This window comes from Erithacus rubecula (genome assembly GCF_903797595.1).
Source record: "Erithacus rubecula genome assembly, chromosome: 21".
Lineage (NCBI taxonomy): Eukaryota > Metazoa > Chordata > Aves > Passeriformes > Muscicapidae > Erithacus > Erithacus rubecula.
In genome coordinates this window covers 3,185,261-3,204,605 of record NC_136673.1, presented here as the reverse complement: position 1 = coordinate 3,204,605, position 19,345 = coordinate 3,185,261, and the positions used below count along the sequence as shown (strand labels likewise).

General features: G+C 51.4%; 1 protein-coding gene across 2 annotated transcripts in view; it reads left to right on the top strand.

Annotated features, from left to right (window-relative positions):
* The window catches only part of RXRA (retinoid X receptor alpha), a 102,218-nt gene that overhangs the window by 72,257 nt on the left and 10,616 nt on the right, over window positions 1–19,345 (top strand). The window contains exons 5-9 of one of the 2 annotated variants that reach the window (XM_079323893.1): window positions 6,725–6,894; window positions 10,549–10,678; window positions 13,618–13,750; window positions 15,826–15,917; window positions 17,398–17,503. In XM_079323893.1, the coding sequence (XP_079180019.1) occupies window positions 6,725–6,894; window positions 10,549–10,678; window positions 13,618–13,750; window positions 15,826–15,917; window positions 17,398–17,503 (631 nt within the window). The remainder of the gene's footprint in view (window positions 1–6,724; window positions 6,895–10,548; window positions 10,679–13,617; window positions 13,751–15,825; window positions 15,918–17,397; window positions 17,504–19,345) is intronic. The other variant, XM_079323894.1, reaches the window with a different exon arrangement.

Below are 19,345 nucleotides of genomic sequence, written 5' to 3'. Positions count from 1 at the left end.
TGACTGTGTCTGTTGCAATCTGCTGGCAGAACAGGCTTTTAGCAGACACGACGTGAGAGTGACCCCAGCTCTGTGCTGCTTTCTCCCCTTACATCTGCAGAGCCACACTTGCCTCCCTGACAGGCTGATAAACCAGCCCTGCTCTGGCCCTGGCCCCCAGCTCCAGCCTGGGAGCCTTTGAAGAACACTTAGGCCTGTCTGGAGCACTGATTAAACAGGGCAGTGCTGGAGCTGCTCTGAGTGTTGGGCAAACTGTGCCACGCTGGGTTTGGGGGGTTACCTGAGGACCAAAGGCACCAAGTGTCACAGCTGTCTGTGCTGGAGGTGTGGGGGGATTGCCAGGGCACCCAGGGCACCAAGCTTAACCCTTCAGTGCTCAGAACAAGCATTGCTGCCCCAGCAGAGCAGTAAATGCAGAGAGTGAGGCATTCAGGGCAGTGCAGCAGCAGGGCCTGGCATTGCTCTGGGGGCAGAGATGGGGAATGCTGCATCCCATGGGAGATGTGCAGCAGGATGAGGAAAATCTGATCCAAAACCTGAGTCATGGGAGATTCAGGTGACCAAAAAAAAAAAGATGAGAATTCTCCTGTGTGTTCAGAGCATCCCCTTCCTCTGGCACTGCATCCAGAACCTTCCACAGGCAGCTGCAGACCCAGTTACCTGCCAGCCCCCCAGAACAAGGTGTGCAGGGCTGGGAAGAGCAGCAGGAATGCTGGAGCTCTGCCACCCTGTCAGCAGGTACCTGCTCTGTGCCTGCTGTGATTGCATGGGCAGCACCACTAAAAATTACAGGTCCATTAATTAATTTCTAAATGGTGCTGGAAGTCCCCAGGGAGCACGTACAGTGTGAGGACTCTATTAATTCATCTTGATTAACATTATCACAATGAATAGCAAATGAATTCGTAATGATCAGACAATTATTTAAAAGTGTGACAGATGGGATCCTGGTGGCTGCAGGAATGTGCTCAGACAGTGCTGGGGAAGGGCAGGAACTGGTGATTTGACAGTCAGCATCAGATGATTCAGGCATAGTCTCCACATAGGAAAAGCTGGAATAACTCCCCTGTCTCTTGTTATAAACCTAAAAATTCAGTGTCTCACAGAAATCTCTCAGTTGTCCTAAAGCTGGAATCAGGAGTTGGATCCTGCTGAGCTCTTTCTGAGCAGCTCTTGAGTTTCACATGTGATGTCCACCTGATTTGTCAACAAAGGGTCTCTTCCCATTGCACCCATCCCAGCTGACTGGAATTGTTCTCCCACCTCTAATTTGGGCTAAATCCTGCATTGCTAATTCCTTTTGCCTAAATACTCATAACATTTTTATCCTCTAGCATCAGCTCTTGCATCTTTTAAGTAGCAGAGCCTGGGTTATGGGCTTCATTTCCCTAAAACCCATCCTGCTCTGGAGACCTAATTTATAGATTGCTGCTGGGAATTATCTCTCCTGTTGCACTGAGGTACTGGGGTGTGGTGGAAGCACAGGAAAATCCTCTAAAGTGAGTGCTGGAGCTGTGGGGAGAGGCAGGGCTGGGCTGGGGAGCAATGCTGAGACCTCAGGGTGATGCTGGCAGGAGGAGTGAGAGCCAAGGTTGTACTCTTAGGTTGTGTAAAAGAAAAGGGGTTATTGGGTGAGAAGATGGGTTAGAGAAGTAAAACCAACCTGATGGAGGTTTGGAAGACCCAGAGGGATGGAATTTGTGCCCAGCCAGGGCAGAAGCAGCAGCTGGGGCACAGGAATGCTACAAACCTTGGCTTGGGGTGGGGAAAGGCTGCAGGAGCAGAGGATTCCTCCTGCTGTGTGCATCTCTTCTGGCTGCTCCCTGTTGGGAGCACGTCAGGGAGATCCCAGTGTTCACTGGAATGAGCCTCACTCTCTCTGAGATACTGCAGCCACAATAAATAAGCAACTGGGAACATCCTTTTCCCCTATGAATTTCTACCAGCAGTGTAAGCCTTGGATTTTTTTGCACTCTGTCTCCCTCTAAATACCAGATAGTCAACAAAATTAAGATTGCCATCAAGGATTTTGAGTAATGCAGGGGTTATTGTTGTGGGGGTGGCTGTTTGCATCCAGGAGCTGAACTCTCCCTGCTGGATCTGTTCCTCACTGGGGTCTGAGGTGTCTGTGCATCAGCAGCCCTGGGTTCCAGAGGGAAAAAGAGGAAACTGCCTGGGATTCAGGGAGGCAGAGGTCTTGGGAAGAGCTGGGAGCAAACAGCAGGGGGTTTGGGGTGGGGGGTCCTGTGTGGCAGGGGGTGACAGCAGAGGTGACAAAGGTGCAGCTGGAGCTGTTCTGTGGGATGGGATTTTGGGATTTTGGGATGAGTGCTGCCCCAGCAGTTCTGGCAGCCCTCAGGGTCTTACAGGGAGCAGGAAATACCAGTGAGGAGCCCTTTCCCAGGCTCCCTTGGCTGCCTCACAGGGAGCAGCCCTTGGGAAGCAGCTCCCAGAGCCTTGCCCTGGGTGTGAGGGGCTCCCTGGCAGAGGCAGGAGGAGCTCTGGGCTCTCCAGCTTTGGGAGCAGGGCTTGCAGGTGGCAGGCTGGGGCTGGGGCTGCTGCCAGCTGGGTGAAGTGGATGCTGCTGCAGCCTGGAGCCCATCTGGAGAGCAGAGAGCTCTTCTCCTGCAGCACCTGCAGCTCAGGCTGCCTGGCTGATCCCAAAGCTGCTCCTAAATCCAGCATGCTGGGATTGGAACATGCAGGACATCTGTCCAGCTGCACAGCTGCTCACTGACTTCAGGACTTTGTTAAACTCCACAGCTTGAGTTCATTCTTCCTCTCCTGTGTTTGTGGTTTGGTTTTCCCCCTCCCACTTGGGTTCAGGTTGGAATTGCAGCATCTCCACAGCCTGGAGACCTTCCCATGTCCCCAGGGAGCTGCTCCATCACTTAGAGGGACTGGAGATTCCCACCTGGAGTGACTTGTGGCTCTGCATCCCCTGGAGTCTGGGCCATCCCTCAGGAGCAGGAGGAATCTGGGGAGAAAGAGCAGTAATTCAGGTTTCCAGTGCTCTGTCAGAGTGAATGTGGAAGCAGGCAAGTGGCCACAGCCTGGTGAAGGGGCAGAGTTCAAGAGCACAGTTATTTTTAGGAGTAATTTTGGAATGGAAAATGTCTTCCAGCTTAATGAGCTTGTTTCTTATATCCATTTAAAGTGCTGCTCTTTAAACCAGCTGGTTAAATGATGCTGGGTTTGGGGTTTTTTTGTTGTTTTTAAAGATGCTCTTAGGTTGAGAAAATGGGTTTGGCTTATGGTTTTCTCTCCTTTTGTTGCTGTTTGTTTGTACTTCAGTGTCCAGAGAGTGAAGTGAGCTAGAGATTTTTTGCTATTGTTTTCCAGAGCTGTTCCTCTTGTGAGCTAACTGCAGGCAAAGGTTTCAATCCACTTTTTAACACTCTCAAGTTACACTTTTTAATTATCACAGTGGTATTTTGCATGCCTTAAAAAAATTACAGCGTTCAGTTGAAAATGTTGGAGGGAAAAAAAACCAAAAAAACACATTTACTTCATGTGTCACAGCTTTTGAGGTTGCTTACAGTAGCAGAAAGCTGCACCTCTGAAAAAGGAAAAAAAGGTGACACACGAAAGGAAAGCAGAAGAAACACTGTCTGAATTGGTTTTCTCAGCTGTCTTGGCATTTTGGATATAAACAGGTACCTGGGGCATAAATGCTTCAGGATGCTGATGATGCACAGCAAAGATGTGGCTTCATGAAAGGCAGCACAGCCCAATAAATTCCAGTGGGAGAGAAATGGAAATCCCCAATAACCCCCAGCCAGCTCCTCATAAATAACCACCCACCCACCTGCAGGATGGGGAAAATTAAAACTGAGCAGGTTTGGGGCTCTCTGGGCTGAGGTTTGGTGCCTTTCCCTTGTGCTGTCAGGATGCTGGGTGTGTTTCCCTGAGAAAACCCCATTTTTTTGGGCAGTGAATTATCCTTTCCCCATGAAAAGTGCCAACCCCCACCCTGCTGCTGCTGGAGGGAGGGGTTCTGATCCCAAAAACCTCTTTGTTGACACAGGGTGAGTGTCACTGGAGTTGCTGCTCTGTCCCCAGCAAACAAACCAACCTGTGCTGCTCTCAGAAACACCATTGCCCTGTGCAAAATAATTTCCTTTGGGCCTCTCCCTCCCTCCAGTGACATTCCTGTGGCACAGAAATTCAGAGCCCCTGAGTGTGGCCACCCACAGGGCTTGGTTTGGCCACCAGAGCTGGGTTGGGTGGCACTTTGCAATGGACTCAAAGCTGCTTTTTTAGCCATCAGATGATGAGCAAAGCCAAGGAGTCCAGTGTGATGTGGACACCTGCAGAGGATGGATCTGGCATTTTGGCACATCAGCCCTCAGGCTTGGGGAGCTGAGGCTCATCTGCAATCCACAGGATGAGACATTCTGGGTTTTAGAGACACAAGAGGTCACCAAGGAGTGCCTTGGACACATGGGGCTCCATGTCTTGCTGTACCATGGCCTGGGGAAGTGCAGATGGGCTGGAGAAGCTCAAGATGAAACATGACAGCAATTGGCCTGAGGGAAGCACAGACCAAATCAGGCAGAATAACAGGAGAGGCTCTTCATCAGGTGCCACAGAAAACACAGAAAACACAGGCTTCTGTCCCTGGGCTCAGACAGAGCTGCAGGAGGTAGGGCTGCCTCTCTGAGCTCTCAGACTGCATCTCTCTTCTCCTCAAATGGATTGCAAGGTTCAGATGCTTCCCTTATGTTCAGAAAACCAGCCTGGAAAAGCTCTCACCCATCCAGGGCTCCTTGAAGAGAAATGCAAGTGTTGGCAGAGCCATCAGCACAGAGGAGAGGGCTCAGCTCTGGGGTGGCCACAGCCTTGCAGGAGAGGGATTTATGGGATCCACCCAAAAATGTATTGTTGTCATCTCCAAAGTTTATTAGTTTATTTGACTAATCTCCAGTGGGAGTGGGGAGTGAACTCCAGGGATGAGGTCCCAGCTCTGCTCACTGCTGGGGATTTTCCCAGATTCCATGGTAAAAAAAAAAAACACTTGTCCTTCTCTCCTTCCCTCTATTCTGTGTGTTGGGTTTTTCCTTCATCTCAAGGAGCAGTCCCCATTTTTTCCTGGGATGGTGACTTGTCCCTCAGCACCTCTGCTAAGAAAGAACAACTGGAAGTTTCTCTCCAGCCCTGGGGATGGATGGATGGATGGATGGATGGATGGATGGATGGATGGATGGATGGATGGATGGATGGATGGATGGATGGTTGGTTTTGGGGTTAACACCACAGTGGAGTGACCCCAGTGATCCCAACTTTGCTCCTTCATCCTTGAGAGCTCCTGTGAATCCCCAGCAGCACTTTGGCATTTAATTCTTTTTATAAGATCCCATTTGTTGAGGGTTTGCTGTTCTCTCAGGCTCTTGTGTTATTTAGTAGGTGTTTCATCTCCTCTAATGTGCCCAGAGGAATCTTGGTGCATCTGTGCTGCTGAAGAAGAGTTGGCATTAAGCAAAAACTTCCCTCTTTCTGATCATTGCAGAAGCAGGAGTGGGGTTGGAGGGGTGAAATTAAAGCAGAATTTTTTGGTGGCTTGAAAAAGAAGAAGAATCCACACCAGATGGACAAAAGCCACGACACAAATGTGAATTTTACCTGGCTCTGGCAGCCCAGCAGACAATGTTGGTGGCCTGGGGAGCCTCTGCAGCCCAGAGGAGTTTGCAGAAAGGAATCTTCTGTCTTTTTGCACAACAGCTTTCACATGGAAGAGTCTGAGCAAACAGCAACACAGAGGGAAGGTGGAGGGAGCACTGGGAATCTGCCCCAGGAGCTGGGTTAATGGGATCAGTGGCCAGAGAGGGCTCCTTTAGCCTGTGCCTCAATTTCCTGGGGTTTATTTATTTATTTGTTTGTTTTTTCCTGGAGTTTCCTATTGTAGGGTTTGGTTTTGCACTTGGCATAGAGCTGATGGTCTGAAAAGCCTCATTGTGTTACAGACAGCTCTGGTTTCCCCCCAAATCACCTGTGCCCCTGCTGTTCTGCCTGAACATCCCATAACCAGCTTCAAATGCAGCAGGGAAGGAGTGCTGGAGTAATTGTCAATAAATAAATGGCTTGGAAATGTGACGTGGGAAACAGTGGTGTGTGGAAAATGGGGGATTTAGGGTCTGTGACAAGGTGATGGAGAGACTTCCCAGTGGAACTGCACAAAGCTGCTTTCCAGGGGTAGGAAAAGTGTGTGCAGGTTTCCAAGGGAGATCATTAATAATAATAATAATCATGTTATTAGCATCTAATAAGTGTTTTTCATCTGGGAGCTGCTCAGACATAACTCATCAGCACATGGCAGGGTTTGGGACAGTTCTCTCCTGTCTGTTTGGGGCTTGCCCCAAGGCAGGGGCAGGAGAGGGGCAGGACATGGCACCAGGGCAACCCAGCACTGGCTGAACTCTGCATTTCTGCTTTTCTCTATTCCTCTTTAGGATTCTCTGATTCTATCCCTTCACAGTGACTCAGAGTTGCTTCCTCCATGGTGCTTTCCTTCATTTATCTTTAACCTTTTCATTTCCAGCAGCTGTCCCTCTGCAGAGGAGGAGATTTCCCAGGCAGGATCACCCCTCTCCCTGCTGATTTCTGAGCTGGGGCTGCTCCCCAAATCCCATTCCCTGGGAGCAGGCAGAGGGGGGATGCTGCAGGATGCTTTGGGGTTCTGTGGGTGCCCCTGGCAGTGACTGTGTCCCCTGTGTGTCCCCTGCAGCTGTGCAGGAGGAGAGGCAGAGGGGCAAGGACCGCAACGAGAACGAGGTGGAGTCCACGAGCAGCGCCAACGAGGACATGCCCGTGGAGAAGATCCTGGAGGCTGAGCTTGCTGTGGAGCCAAAGACTGAGACCTACATCGAGGCAAACATGGGCCTGACACCCAGCTCGGTGAGCAGCCTGCCCCAGCCAAGCCTGGGACAGCAGGAGTGGCTGTGAGGACAGTGGGACACGGGGGATGTGCTGTGTGGGGAAAGAAGCAGCTCAGAAATGCAATTATTCACACAAGGCTGGCTGTGGGACATCAGGAGTGACCCTGAGGACACAGGGGCTGTGCTGTGAGGGGAAAGAAGCAGCTCAGAAATGCAATTTTTAACACAAGGCTGGCTGTGGGACATCAGGAGTGGCCATGGGGACAGTAGGGTTGTGCCGTGTGGGGAAGGAACCAGCTCAGAAATGCAATTATTCACACAAGGCTGGCTGTGGGACATCAGGAGTGGCCATGGGGACACAGGGGTTGTGCTGTGTGAGAATAGAACCAGCTCAGAAATGCAATTCTTGGTTCTGTGTCAGCTCAGCAGCAGGAAAGCAGAGCCAGCAGCCACCAGCCTTTGGTGGCTTCTGTCCCACAGTAAGAGGTGCTGTAAGGAATAATTAAAAGGGCTCACTGAGAAGATTTTATTGTGAAGAACAGCCCTCAGTGCTAAAAGGCAGGAAGACACTCCATGCTCTGAAGATCTTGGAGTCCAATTGAGGCAAAAACAGACCTGAGTGGCTGAAGTGCCAAGAGATTGAGCTAGAGAATGAGGGTGTGACTTCTCAGGTGCAGAGTTGTGCAGCTGCTTGGCTCTGAGGAGAGAAAACCTGGAGAAATTTGCCTAGAAGTTGGCTTTCAAGTTCATTTCCCAGTTAGAAACTTAGAGAATCAGGTACAGAATCAATCAGGCACAGAATCATGTGCAGAATCAGGTACAGAATGAATCAGGAACAGAATCATGTGCAGAATCAGGGATAGAATCATGAGCAGAATCAGGGATAGAATCATGTGCAGAATCAGGTCCAGAATCAATCAGGTACAAATCCTCACCTGCATTTAAGAGGAGATTCCCATCACCACGAGGATATAAAGGACTTTTTTTTTTTTTTTTTTTTTTTTTGGAGGAGGAGTTAGTGAGGAGCTCAGAGAGGCTCTGACTGCTCTCAGGATTAAAAATCCTTCAGGGGAGCTGGAGCCAGTGTTGTGCTGACTTGAAAACAAACCCTAGAGAGGGAGCTGGAATAAATGGCTTCGTCTGGCACCAGGGCTCCTCAAATTGAAAGCTGGTTCCTGCATAATTCAGCAGGCATTACTGTGAACAAGGATGTGTGCTGCATCTAAATAGAAGCAGGAGGCTTGTTGAAATGCCCTATTATTGTCAGGCCCACGAGGTGACATTTGTAGCAGGTTTAGCAGATGGATGAGATCAGCAGCTCTGGGTCACCATGGATGGGGAGAGGGAAGGCAGAGGAGCTGCTTCCCTCCCCCAGAGCCCAGGTGAGGGAAAGGCAGATAAATCCAGGCCCTGATAAACATGGGGAGGAGAAAACACCAGCAGTTTGCTGCTGGCCTGGTGTGTTGGGTGCTTTGATTTGTGTCTCTGGTGGTGACCTGCAGGGACATTTCCAGCTGGGGGTGGCAGGGTGATTTAGGGATAAGCACCTTTGTCTCCCCCATAGGATGGGTTAGAAGGGATCTTAAAGTCATCTTCTGCCATGGGCAGGGACATTTCCACTGTCCCAGGTTGCTCCAAGCTCCATCCAGCCTGGCCTTGGACATTTCCAGGGATCCAGGGGCAGCCACAGCTTCTCTGGGCACCCTCCCCACCCTCCAGGGAAGGGTTTTTCCCTAATACCTGCTCTAACCCCACTCTCTTTTAGTTCAAATCCCCATGTCTTGTCACTCTGTGCTGTCACCTTGTGCCATGTCCCTGTCCCAGGGGGTGGCTTTGCCTCTGCCCCATGCTTTGGGAATTGAGGCTGCTGTAAGCACAGCCTGGGACAGGCTCCTGGCCACAGAAAGGCAGAGCCTGTAACTGAGAGCTGCCCTCCCCATCAGGCCTTTGGAATTCTGGTTTCAATTCCCCATTTTCTGGAAGCTGCAGCTTTCCAGGAGGGTCAGGTGCCCTTTGGCTCTGTCACACCCCAGCTCTGTGCCCTTGCTGTTTATTGCAGCAGGGGATTTGCTTTCCCTGCCCAGGGAGAGTTTCCAGCACTGCCATTCCCTCCCAGAGCCAGGCAGGGCCCTCTGGACACTTTTAGCTGCTTCTCACACTCCAGTGATCAGGTTCTGCCAGGAAGAGCTGTGGTGGTTCCAGGAATTGCCATCTGAGGTGGAACTGAAGCTGAGGATGAGGTTTGGAGCACCAGGGGTTGGGGACAGCCTGTGCTGCCCATGGAGGGACAGCCAGCACCTGGTGCCAGCCTGCCCAGAGCCAGCCCTGATGAGAGCTTTGGCAAAAAAACATCTATTTACCTAAATTCCCCCTTTTGTGGGGCCCTGCAGCACTTGCTGCTGCAGGGGTTGGGAGCAGGGGGTGTCCATCAGTCATGATCCCCATCCCACCTCCCTGGCATGCCAGGATTCTGCACCTGCCTGAGCAAGCTGGGATAACTGAAGTGAGGGATATTCAGAGCCTCTGGTGTCCTTTTTCCCCCTCCCTAAATCTGAATATCAACACTCCCTGTGCTTCCAGTGAAACTCTGCAGAGCTCCTCACACACACTTCAGGTTTTACTCAGGTAAAATCCCATCTGATCTCCTTCTCCCAGTCCCTGCTCACATCTCCTTGCTCAGGGAAGAGCCCCAGCTCCCTGGAGTGGGGCTGGCTGCCCTTGCAGCCCTGGAGGGGGTGGCACAGGGAGGGCAGCAGTGCCAGCCTGTGCCCATCCATCTCTGCAGGGGACAGGTGGCAATACTCCCCAGGCAGGTGCCCTGAGCTTGCCAAATCCTGGCTATTTTAAGCCTGGAGAATGGGAGGTGTTGGCCACTGAGGCACAGAGCTTTGGGTTTGCTGCCAGGGCTGTGGGGCAGGGCTCAGAGGGCACTTGGCAGCCTGGTCCTGGTCTGCCACAGCTTCCACTGGAATTCTGCCCCTCCTCTGGCATCCCACCCCTGCCCCTGCAAGCCAGGGCTGAGTAAACACTTCTCCAGGTTGGAAACTGCTCTTTTAAGGACATGGGAAGAAGCTGATGGTAAAATCCTGCTGCTGGGATTACAGTGGGACATGGGGAGGGCTCATCCATCCCTGTCCTGACAGGTGAACCCTACAGACACACTTGGGCCAGCCAGCTCAGCCTTCCCCAGGCTTAAACAGGCTCTTCCAGTTCCTAATCACAAATCCACTTGAGCTGTGAGCAGTTCCTTTAAACAGGGATTTGGTGTGTTTAGGCTGACTGTCCTCCTAGAGAGCAGATGGTTTCTGTTACTGGGTAATATTTCAAAGGAAAGGGGTTTTCTCTCTTTTTTTTTTTTTTTCCTGCAATGCCCCCTCTGGTGCTGCTTTATCCAGCTGGGAGATGCTGGTCTGCCCTTCCCCAGGCTGGAGCTGCTTGGATTCATCACTCAGGGTGATGGATATGGAGCTCAGCACTCCCAATTCCCATTTTGGGGCTTGCTAAAAACTTACAGCCCTTGTGGTGGAGCAGGCAGATCCCTTCCTTTGCCTGTGAGTGATAACATCCCTCAGGGATGGCAGGCAGGCTGCTCACCAGCCTCTCTTCCTCACTCTGCCTTTTCCAAGCTTTTCCATCTCATTTTCTTTTTTTTTTTTTTTTTATTTTTTGGCAGCCCAATGACCCTGTGACAAACATCTGCCAGGCAGCAGACAAGCAGCTCTTCACCCTGGTGGAGTGGGCCAAGAGGATCCCCCACTTCTCCGAGCTGCCCCTGGATGACCAGGTCATCTTGCTCAGAGCAGGTGAGTGACATCTGTCCCCAGGAGAGCAGAATCTGAGGGACAGATTGTCCCTGAGCCTGGGACAGGTTGTAACCCCCAGATTTAGGTCTTAGCAGCTTGAAAAATCTTTTAATTGATTCTTGATAGACTCTGATAATTCGGTTTTTAAATAGGATTTTGAAAGCCTTCCATGGGATGTGTGGCTGAATTGGATCCAAAATGTGGCCCAGCTTTATCTCTGATCCATGAGGAGCTCAGAGATGGGGGATTTAAACCAAAGGAGTTAAACTCTGCCTTCCTCCCAAACCCAGGTTTGAAAGACCAAGCAGGCTCAGGCTCCCATGAAATTGCATCAAACTGAAATGTTTGATCATAATTAAAACCAGAAAGGAGAGAAAAGTACATCTCACTTCTTCTCCCACCCACCAAGATGAAAATAGAACTCTCAGGGCTTATTTTAAATTTCCTGGTGCAGCAGGGGGGCTGCAGGAGCAGGGTTTGGGAGTGGAGAGCAGTTGGCTCTAGGAAGGGTCTTCCCCTCTTGAGTGAATTCCAGCTCCTGCTGCTGTGCAAAGCTCAGGAGGGCAAAAAATCAGGAGCAGAGCTGGGGGAGGATGTGTTTGAGGCATGAAGCTCTTTGTGAGCCAGAGACTTCTAAAGTTCCTTTTATTTCCCCCAAATTCACTTTTGTCCAGGTCCTGCACCCTCCCAGGGTGGCTCCTGGTGAAGGTGCTCCATGGATTTTGTCAGAGCTGGCTCTGAGCCCTTTGGAACATCCAAAGTGGGTTTGAAGAGGATTTTTAGAGCTTCTTGTGAGAGTGGGTGAGCAGGGAAGCCTGTCTGTAGGGACTTTTGAGGGCTGGATTCAGACAGAGCTCTGCCTTTCCCTTTTGGGAAGTGGAGCCCAAACCCACCATGGCAGTTCCAGCATTTCCTCTCTCTTTAGCAGGCTGCAAACAGAGAATTCCTGACCTGTGTTCTCTGTCTGTGGCTCACTCCACACTCATGGGCAGGAGGAAAGAGGCTGCAAACCCCATCACATCCCAAATTTCATGGTGCCTCCAACCCTTGGGCTGCAGCTCCCTGCTCCAAACATCCCTGCCAGGCCTCAGATAACCTTCCCCAAGCCTCAATGCATTATTGAGTGGCCTGCTGAGAACAGCTGCCCATGAAATATTGAAGCATTAAAATCCAGCTAAGAGCCTCAGTCAGGCATCCTGGGAGGCCAAACAAGTGGAGCACACAGCTCTGGATGGGCTGGCAGCAGCTTTCCTCAAGCCCTGAATCATTTAAAAATACTCCCTCTCTGAGCTGGTTGGGAGGGAAGGGAACCTGGCTTGGTGTGTTTTCCACTGGTTTTCTTGTTTCCAAGCTGAGGCAGGAATAACCTGATGTTTTCTCAGCCTGGCAGAGGATGCTGAGTGTCACATCCCTGCAGCTGCAGCTGCTTTTGTGGGGCTGCTGGGGAAACTTGGCAGGCAGCATTGCCACTGCTCTGCCAAAGTGTCCCAGAGCATCCCTGCAGGCTGCAGCCACCCTGCTGGGTGAGAAAGGACTCACAGGAGTCACAGGAATCACAGGATTCTGCTCTGCCACTCCTGAGCTTGGGCTGGAGTGCAGAACTCTCAGGGTAGGTCTCTCATTTGCTGCCTGTGGTTATAGAGAATTTTTCCTGCTTGCCTCTGTCTTGGCAGCTCATTGGGGATGTTCTGGTGAAACCCAAGGTAGGAAAATCTTCCCCATTTATCTGAAACATCCCTGCTCTACATGGGAATAATGCAGATGAAGGATGGTGTAAGCCCAGCTTGGACTGGGTGTGCAGAGAAAACTCTGGTTTCTCTTGGCTGTGGAGCTGCTGTGGGATAAATTCCCATGGATGTGGCTCTGGGAGTTCCTGTTTCTCCCTGGAACAAGGTTTCTGCAGCTCCTTCTCCTCCTTCCTGCTTGGGCTTCCCAGTGTTGCAATCCCTGTGAAAGTGCCAGGCCTCACCCAGTAAATAGCCAAAGAAATGTTCCCCTGGCTGGGGTGGAAACATCTTGTGGCCACTTAGGAAAGAGTGAACTTTATTCCTTGTCAACATTTCTGGTGGCACAGCCCAGGGCTGCAGCAGAAGGTAAATACAGCACACATGGACCTTGTGTTTGTTGCAGTGAGATGTGTTCTTGTGGCAGGACAGCTACAGGAAATTGTGTTGCTTTTCCAGCCTGGGGGAAAAAACCCTAAATCCAAAAATCCTGAGGTTTCTGGACCAGAACATGTTCATGCCAGGGGTGTTGCAGAAAACCCCATCTTGTTTTACTGAAAATGGCTGAAAGTCACCCAAATTTCCAGCCTTCAAGCTTGGCAACATTTCCTCTCATTGAGGCTTTGTTTCATGAATTCTTGAGCTCAGATTTAGGAACTGGAGAGGTGTTGGGTTGGGAAGGGGAGCTGGAAAACGTGGAGATCATCCCTTCCCTGCAGGTCTGGGCTCCCAGAATGTCCTTCCTCTACCCCACAGCAACCAGTGAGACTAAAATCTATTTTCCAAGCAGTCTCAGACATGGCACTGTGCAGAGAACAGCCCCAATCCCTCCCAGTATTTTCATGGCAGAAACAACAAACCCACAAATACATCCAGAGATTTCATAGTGTCTTTGACAGGGCTCAGGGCTGAACTTTTGTGGCCTGAGGAGGAGCCTGATGAGCTGCTGAGGGCAGAGGGGAGCTCAGGGCTCCACACCCCCTGTGCTCCAGGCAGAGCTGTTTAGTTTACAGAGGAAGCTGCTCCCCTTACCAGCTGTATTTTAGTGCTTGGGTTTTGATGGTTTTTCCCTTCCCTACCACCCAAGAATAATCTGGCTTCCCCTTCCTCCCCATTCCCAGCCACGCTCCTGCAGCAGGAGCAGTTCCCTGAAAATTCCTGGGTGATTCCCTGAGCTCTAAACTGCAGTTTGGTGTTTTTTTGTTCGTGTCTCAGGGTGGAACGAGCTGCTGATCGCGTCGTTCTCGCACCGCTCCATCGCGGTCAAGGACGGGATCCTGCTGGCCACGGGGCTGCACGTGCACAGGAACAGCGCCCACAGCGCGGGCGTGGGGGCCATCTTCGACAGGTGGGACAGCTGGGACTGCTCCTCACAGCTCCTGGGGGGGTGGGATGGCTCCTCAGAGGTCCTTGGATGGGTGGGATGGCACCTCAGAGATCCTGGGGGGGTGGGATGGCACCTCAGAGATCCTTGGATGGGTGGGATGGCACCTCAGAGATCATTGGATGGGTGGGATGGCACCTCAGAGCTCCTGGGGGGGGTGGGATGGCACCTCAGAGATCCTGGGGGGGTGGGATGGCACCTCAGAGCTCCTGGGGGGGGTGGGATGGCACCTCAGAGATCCTGGGGGGGTGGGATGGCACCTCAGAGATCCTGGGGGGGTGGGATGGCACCTCAGAGATCCTTGGATGGGTGGGATTGCATCTCAAACCTCTCTGGGGGGGTGGGATGGCACCTCAGAGATCCTTGGATGGGTGGGATGGCACCTCAGAGCTCCTGGGTGAGTGGGATGGCACCTCAGAGATCCTTGGATGGGTGGGATTGCACCTCAGAGCTCCCTGGGGGGATGGGGCTGCACCTCACAGCTCCTGGGAGGGTGGGGTTGGATCACCAACCTCCTTGGAGATGTGGGATTCCATCTCCAGCCTTCTTGGATGGGTGGGATTGCATCTCAGACCACCTTGGAGAGGTGGGATTGAATTTCCAACCTCCTTAGAGGTTGGAACCTCTCCTTAGAGGGGTGGGATTGCATCTGAAACCTCTTTGGAAAGGTGGGATTGCATATCAGAGCTTCTTGGAGATGTGGGATTCCATCTCCAACCTTTTTGGATGGGTGGGATTGCATCTCAGACCTTGTCACTGTAGGGGTGGGTGTGACACACAAAGGGACACACTGCATTTCAGAAGAGTAAATTCCATTTATCACAACTGGCTGTTTTTTATACCCTCTACGAAGTTTACACTTTATTCATTGGTTACAATAGATCAACACAACGTTCATTGGTGTAAAACCCATCTACACCTCTGTTTTTCACAAAACTTTTCTAAAAATAATTTCCCAGCTGCAGATTTCTTCTTGCTTTCTCTCCTCTCCTCTCCTCTCCTCTCCTCTCCTCTCCTCTCCTCTCCTCTCCTCTCCTCTCCTCTCCTCTCCTCTCCTCTCCTCTCCTCTCCTCTCCTCTCCTCTCCTCTCCTCTCCTCTCCTCTCCTCTCCTCTCCTCTCCTCTCCTCTCCTCTCCTCTCCTCTCCTCTCCTCTCCTCTCCTCTCCTCTCCTCTCCTCTCCTCTCCTCTCCTCTCCTCTCCTCTCCTCTCCTCTCCTCTCCTCTCCTCTCCTCTCCTCTCCTCTCCTCTCCTCTCCTCTCCTCTCCTCTCCTCTCCTCTCCTCTCCTCTCCTCTCCTCTCCTCTTTAATTTTATTTGCACAGTGAAGAGGCCCCAGCAATACTCAGCAGGTTCCACAGGTGTGTCCCCAGGGCTCTTTAATCTCAGCCTTTGGGGGAGTGTTTTAAAGCCAGGCTTGCAGGGTGTTTGACCCCCAGTGTGACTCCAGGCACTGCTGAAATGCTGATTCCTCTCCCTGAGACTCATCTTGAGTTGAGACCAAATCACCTTTGCTGCTCTGCTCTGTGAGGAAATTGTTCTTCAGACCTGGGTGACATCATTTGTTCCTGTGAGGTCATAAGTGCAAGATCATGACTTTGCTGCAGGATCTAACATGAAAAACTGGGCAATCAGTGGAAAATATTTCAAGACCAACACCTGCACTAAGAGCAAAGGGAGCAATAAAAATTACCAGCAAAGGAAATTACTTTTAGATACCTGTTGGGGTGGCTTTTTATTGTTATTTTTTATTTTTAGGCAGCTTTCTCAGGTGCCAGAGCCTCCTGGAGAATGGATGGAGGTGGTTTTTATGGTCCCTGCTGTATCTCACAGGAACTATTGATGTTCCTAATGAGCTCTTTTTGATGGAAGAGGGAAATGAGGCCACATCCTCAGCTGGTACAGACCAGCACCATCCCCAGCTTCGTTAAACGTGACCGGAGCTTCTCACTCTGCCTCTGACACCTTGGGGCTTTTATTTTTTTTTTTTTAATTAATTTTATTTTTTGTGCTGACTCTGTGCTTTCTGTGTCCTTTTGCAGAGTACTGACAGAGCTGGTGTCCAAAATGAGGGACATGCTGATGGACAAGACAGAGCTGGGCTGCCTGCGAGCCATCGTCCTCTTCAACCCTGGTGTGTGCCTGCCCCTGCTCTTGGCTGCTCCTCTGTGCTTTTCCTCATTTTCTTCCCCAAAAAAGCCCCATTGGAAGCAGCAGAGAGCAGCCAGATGCTGAGGATAGGGCAGGAAGAGAGGCAGGGGTGAAAATTGGTTTGGGTTTGGAAAAGATCTTAAAGCTCATCTTGTTCCAAACCTCCTTCCATGGACAGGGTCACCTCCCACTGTCCCTGGCTGTTCCAGCTCCATCCAACCTGGCCCTGGACACTTCAAGGATCCAGGGGCACCCACAGCTTCTCTGGTCAACCTGTGCAGGGCCTCCCCACCCTCACAGGGAAGAATTTCTTGCCAAAATCCAATCTAAGCCTATTCTTTTTCAGTTTACAGCCATTCCCCCTTGTCCTCTCAGCTCTCCCCCTTTTAGAGTGGCTGGGAAAAGGAAGTTCAGGTGCTTGAGGGAGTTGTCCCTGAATTGGAACAAAGTGGAATCTTGATGTTGTTGAAGAGAAAAATGTGGATTAGAGCAACACCAGAGCATGGAGATTATTATCTCTGCTTCCCAACCTCATCATCCAAGGGCTTTTATTACCTGCATTTCTGGAAAAAGCCTTTGCAGACCTGGAGAGGCTGAAAGAGATAAAATGTGCTTGTAAAATACACAAACCCTTCAATTTTTGGCCATAGTTTCACAGATTCTGGGAGGGTCACATTGCTCCCTTTTCCCCCTCAGCCCCAGCTGCCCAAGGGAAGAAGAAGATTCAATGCCAGGGTTTTTCTCCAGCATTCCAGGCAGCAAATCCCTGTGCAACAGGAGCAGCCTCACATACCTGCACAGCTCTCTGGAGGGTATTTCAGAGTGGATCAGCCCAGAGCAAAACCAGATGGCAGCCAAGGATAAACTCCCCATCCTCACCCTTCCCTCACTGCCCTCACCCAGCACAGTTTGTGCCCAAGCACAGCTCCTTGCCTGGATTTTCCCACCACAGCCAGGCCAGGCTGTTCCAGCAGGCTTTATTAAATTTTCTTGGGTTTGTTTTTCTTCTTGACCAGTTTTTTGGATTTGTTTTTTTAGTCCCCCCCCTCCTCCTTGTAATCAGCAGTAATTTATTGTCTGTAATTTGGGATTAGCCATACATGGTCAAAGAAGGGGGATTTGGAGAGGTTCCTGTGGCACATGTGCTTGGGGTATTGATATCTTCACTGTCCCTTTCACCCTGCTACAAACAGATCCTGGGGGCTGTGCTAGAGCAGGGGCTTCTCCTGCTGCCCCACCACAGCCCAGGGATGGAGGGGGAATCAAACCCTTTAGAATGAGGGTTTGGAACCACTGGGATGAGCCAAAACATTCGGGGTGTGAGGTGAGGAAAATTCTGTAGTCGCAGGGTGAACCTTTGAGCTGCATCCACGCTGGAAGAGGTGGAGGGAGTGCACAGAGGGGTTCCTGCCTGCCTGGGAAGCCTGGAGGTGTCTGCTGATGGTTTTTGTGTTGCCTTTTAGACTCCAAGGGTCTCTCGAACCCGGCGGAGGTGGAGGCGCTGCGGGAGAAGGTGTACGCGTCACTAGAGGCTTACTGCAAACACAAATACCCCGACCAGCCTGGCAGGTGAGCCCCCTGTGCCCCCCTCCTGACCCCACAAACCCCTGCAAGGGCTGCTGAAGCCCCTAGCCTGTCCCTGTGTCCTGCTTTTTGAAATGGAAACCCCCTCGCTCCAAATTATTATAGTTTTGAAATTAAGGGGCTCTCAGGCAAAGATATGAGAATAGGAATAACAGTTCTTTACTAGGAAAATGAAAATAGAAATGCAGTATTGCAAAGAACAATCCCAAACACTGCCAGAGTCAGAATCCAAGCTGACACCTGTCAGTCAGTCAGGGTGGTGGCACAGTCCCATTCCATGGTGGCTGCATCCTCCTGCAGGGGCAGATGTGGTTCAGCTGCAGCAGTGCTCCTGGAGAAGGTGCAGTTTCCCTCTGAAGCTCCAGGGATGATGTGGAAAGGTCTGGTTTTCCTCTGGAATCCAGTGGAAAGAAGGTGCCTTGGTGTCCAAAATCTCAGTTTTTCTCTGGGTAGGAAAGGCTTGGCTCCTCCCCTGGCTGGAGCATCTCCCAGTGCGATGATGGAATTTTATCAGTCATGCACTGGGACTCACTGGCCATGAACAGGAGATATCTCCTGGAGGGAGGATGGGCTGTGGAAAGATAAAGATGATTGCCCCAGCTGGTTTAAAGATGGCCCATTAGCAGATAATATGTGCCAGGAGATCAGGGTCACTGCCACACCTGGTTTAACAGATGGTGACAGAATCCACATTTCTGGTCACACCAACCCAATACACCTTGGCTCTCTTCTCTCCTGGGATCTCTCTCCAGTGACTCCCTGTGGATAAACCTCTCATTTCTACCCTCTCCAGCTGTGAGCATCCCTAAAAAATTTTAAAAAGCTCTTGATCCCCTTGCCATGAAATCCAGCAAAGTGGGCAGAGCAGAGGAGCCCCAGCTCCCCCAGCCCCATCAGTGGGACGAGCACATGTGGGAGCGGGGAGGGATCATTTCCCTTCTGGAAACCACAGCAGGAATAGGACTCACATGGAGTTAATTTTCAGTGGCAGAGGAGCATCATTGCTGGGAAGTGAAAGCCTCAATTGATGCTCTTTTTCTCCCCTCCCTGCCTCCCCCAATCCAGCTGGGAATGGGAGGGGGAATCAGGAATGTGTTCCTGGACCTCTCCGGAGCTGAGTGGGCGCGTTTTCCCACTTACAGCCTGGAGCTGGCAGCTGCCAGTTGAGCTCCTGACAGCTTCTTGGGAAACCAAGCAAAGCACTGGGAGCTGCTACTGGTGTGTGAATGGTGGGGGAAAACAGCCCAGGCAGCTGGGATTTGCATCTCACCTGCATTCCTGGCCCTGTGTGGATGGTGAAATCAAAAGGATGCTTTCACAGCAGGGCAGAGCGTGCCCTCAGAAGTGATGCTGGGTTTGTTTTTTCTCCCTCTTTGGGTCCCAGAGTGCTGGCAGATGAAGAAAGGTGTGTTGTGAAGGGATTTCTGGGATGTTCCTGTTGGTTTGAGGCAGGGTGAGGGGTGTGTTTGCTTTGTGGGGAGCCAGGGGGATGGAGGGATGAGTGCAGGGCAGGGCTCTCACCTCTCCTCTGCCAGGGGCTTTGTGTGCACCCCAAGCTGCTTCCTCTTCCAGAAACCTTTATTAAATCACATTTCTGGAGCAAATGCAGAGCCAGAGCCTGAACTTTGGCTGCTGTGGTGTTGCAGAGGAGCTGTTGTGGCCTTGGCAGTCACAGCCAGCAGCTCTCCTGGATTATTCCCCTGCTGGGGTGAGCTCTTTGCACACTGAGCAGCATCTGCAGCCCTGGCACACACAGGGGGTGGCACAGGGACAGCCCTGCTCCCCATGCCTGGCACACACAAACACTGAGCCAGCAACCCACAGCCC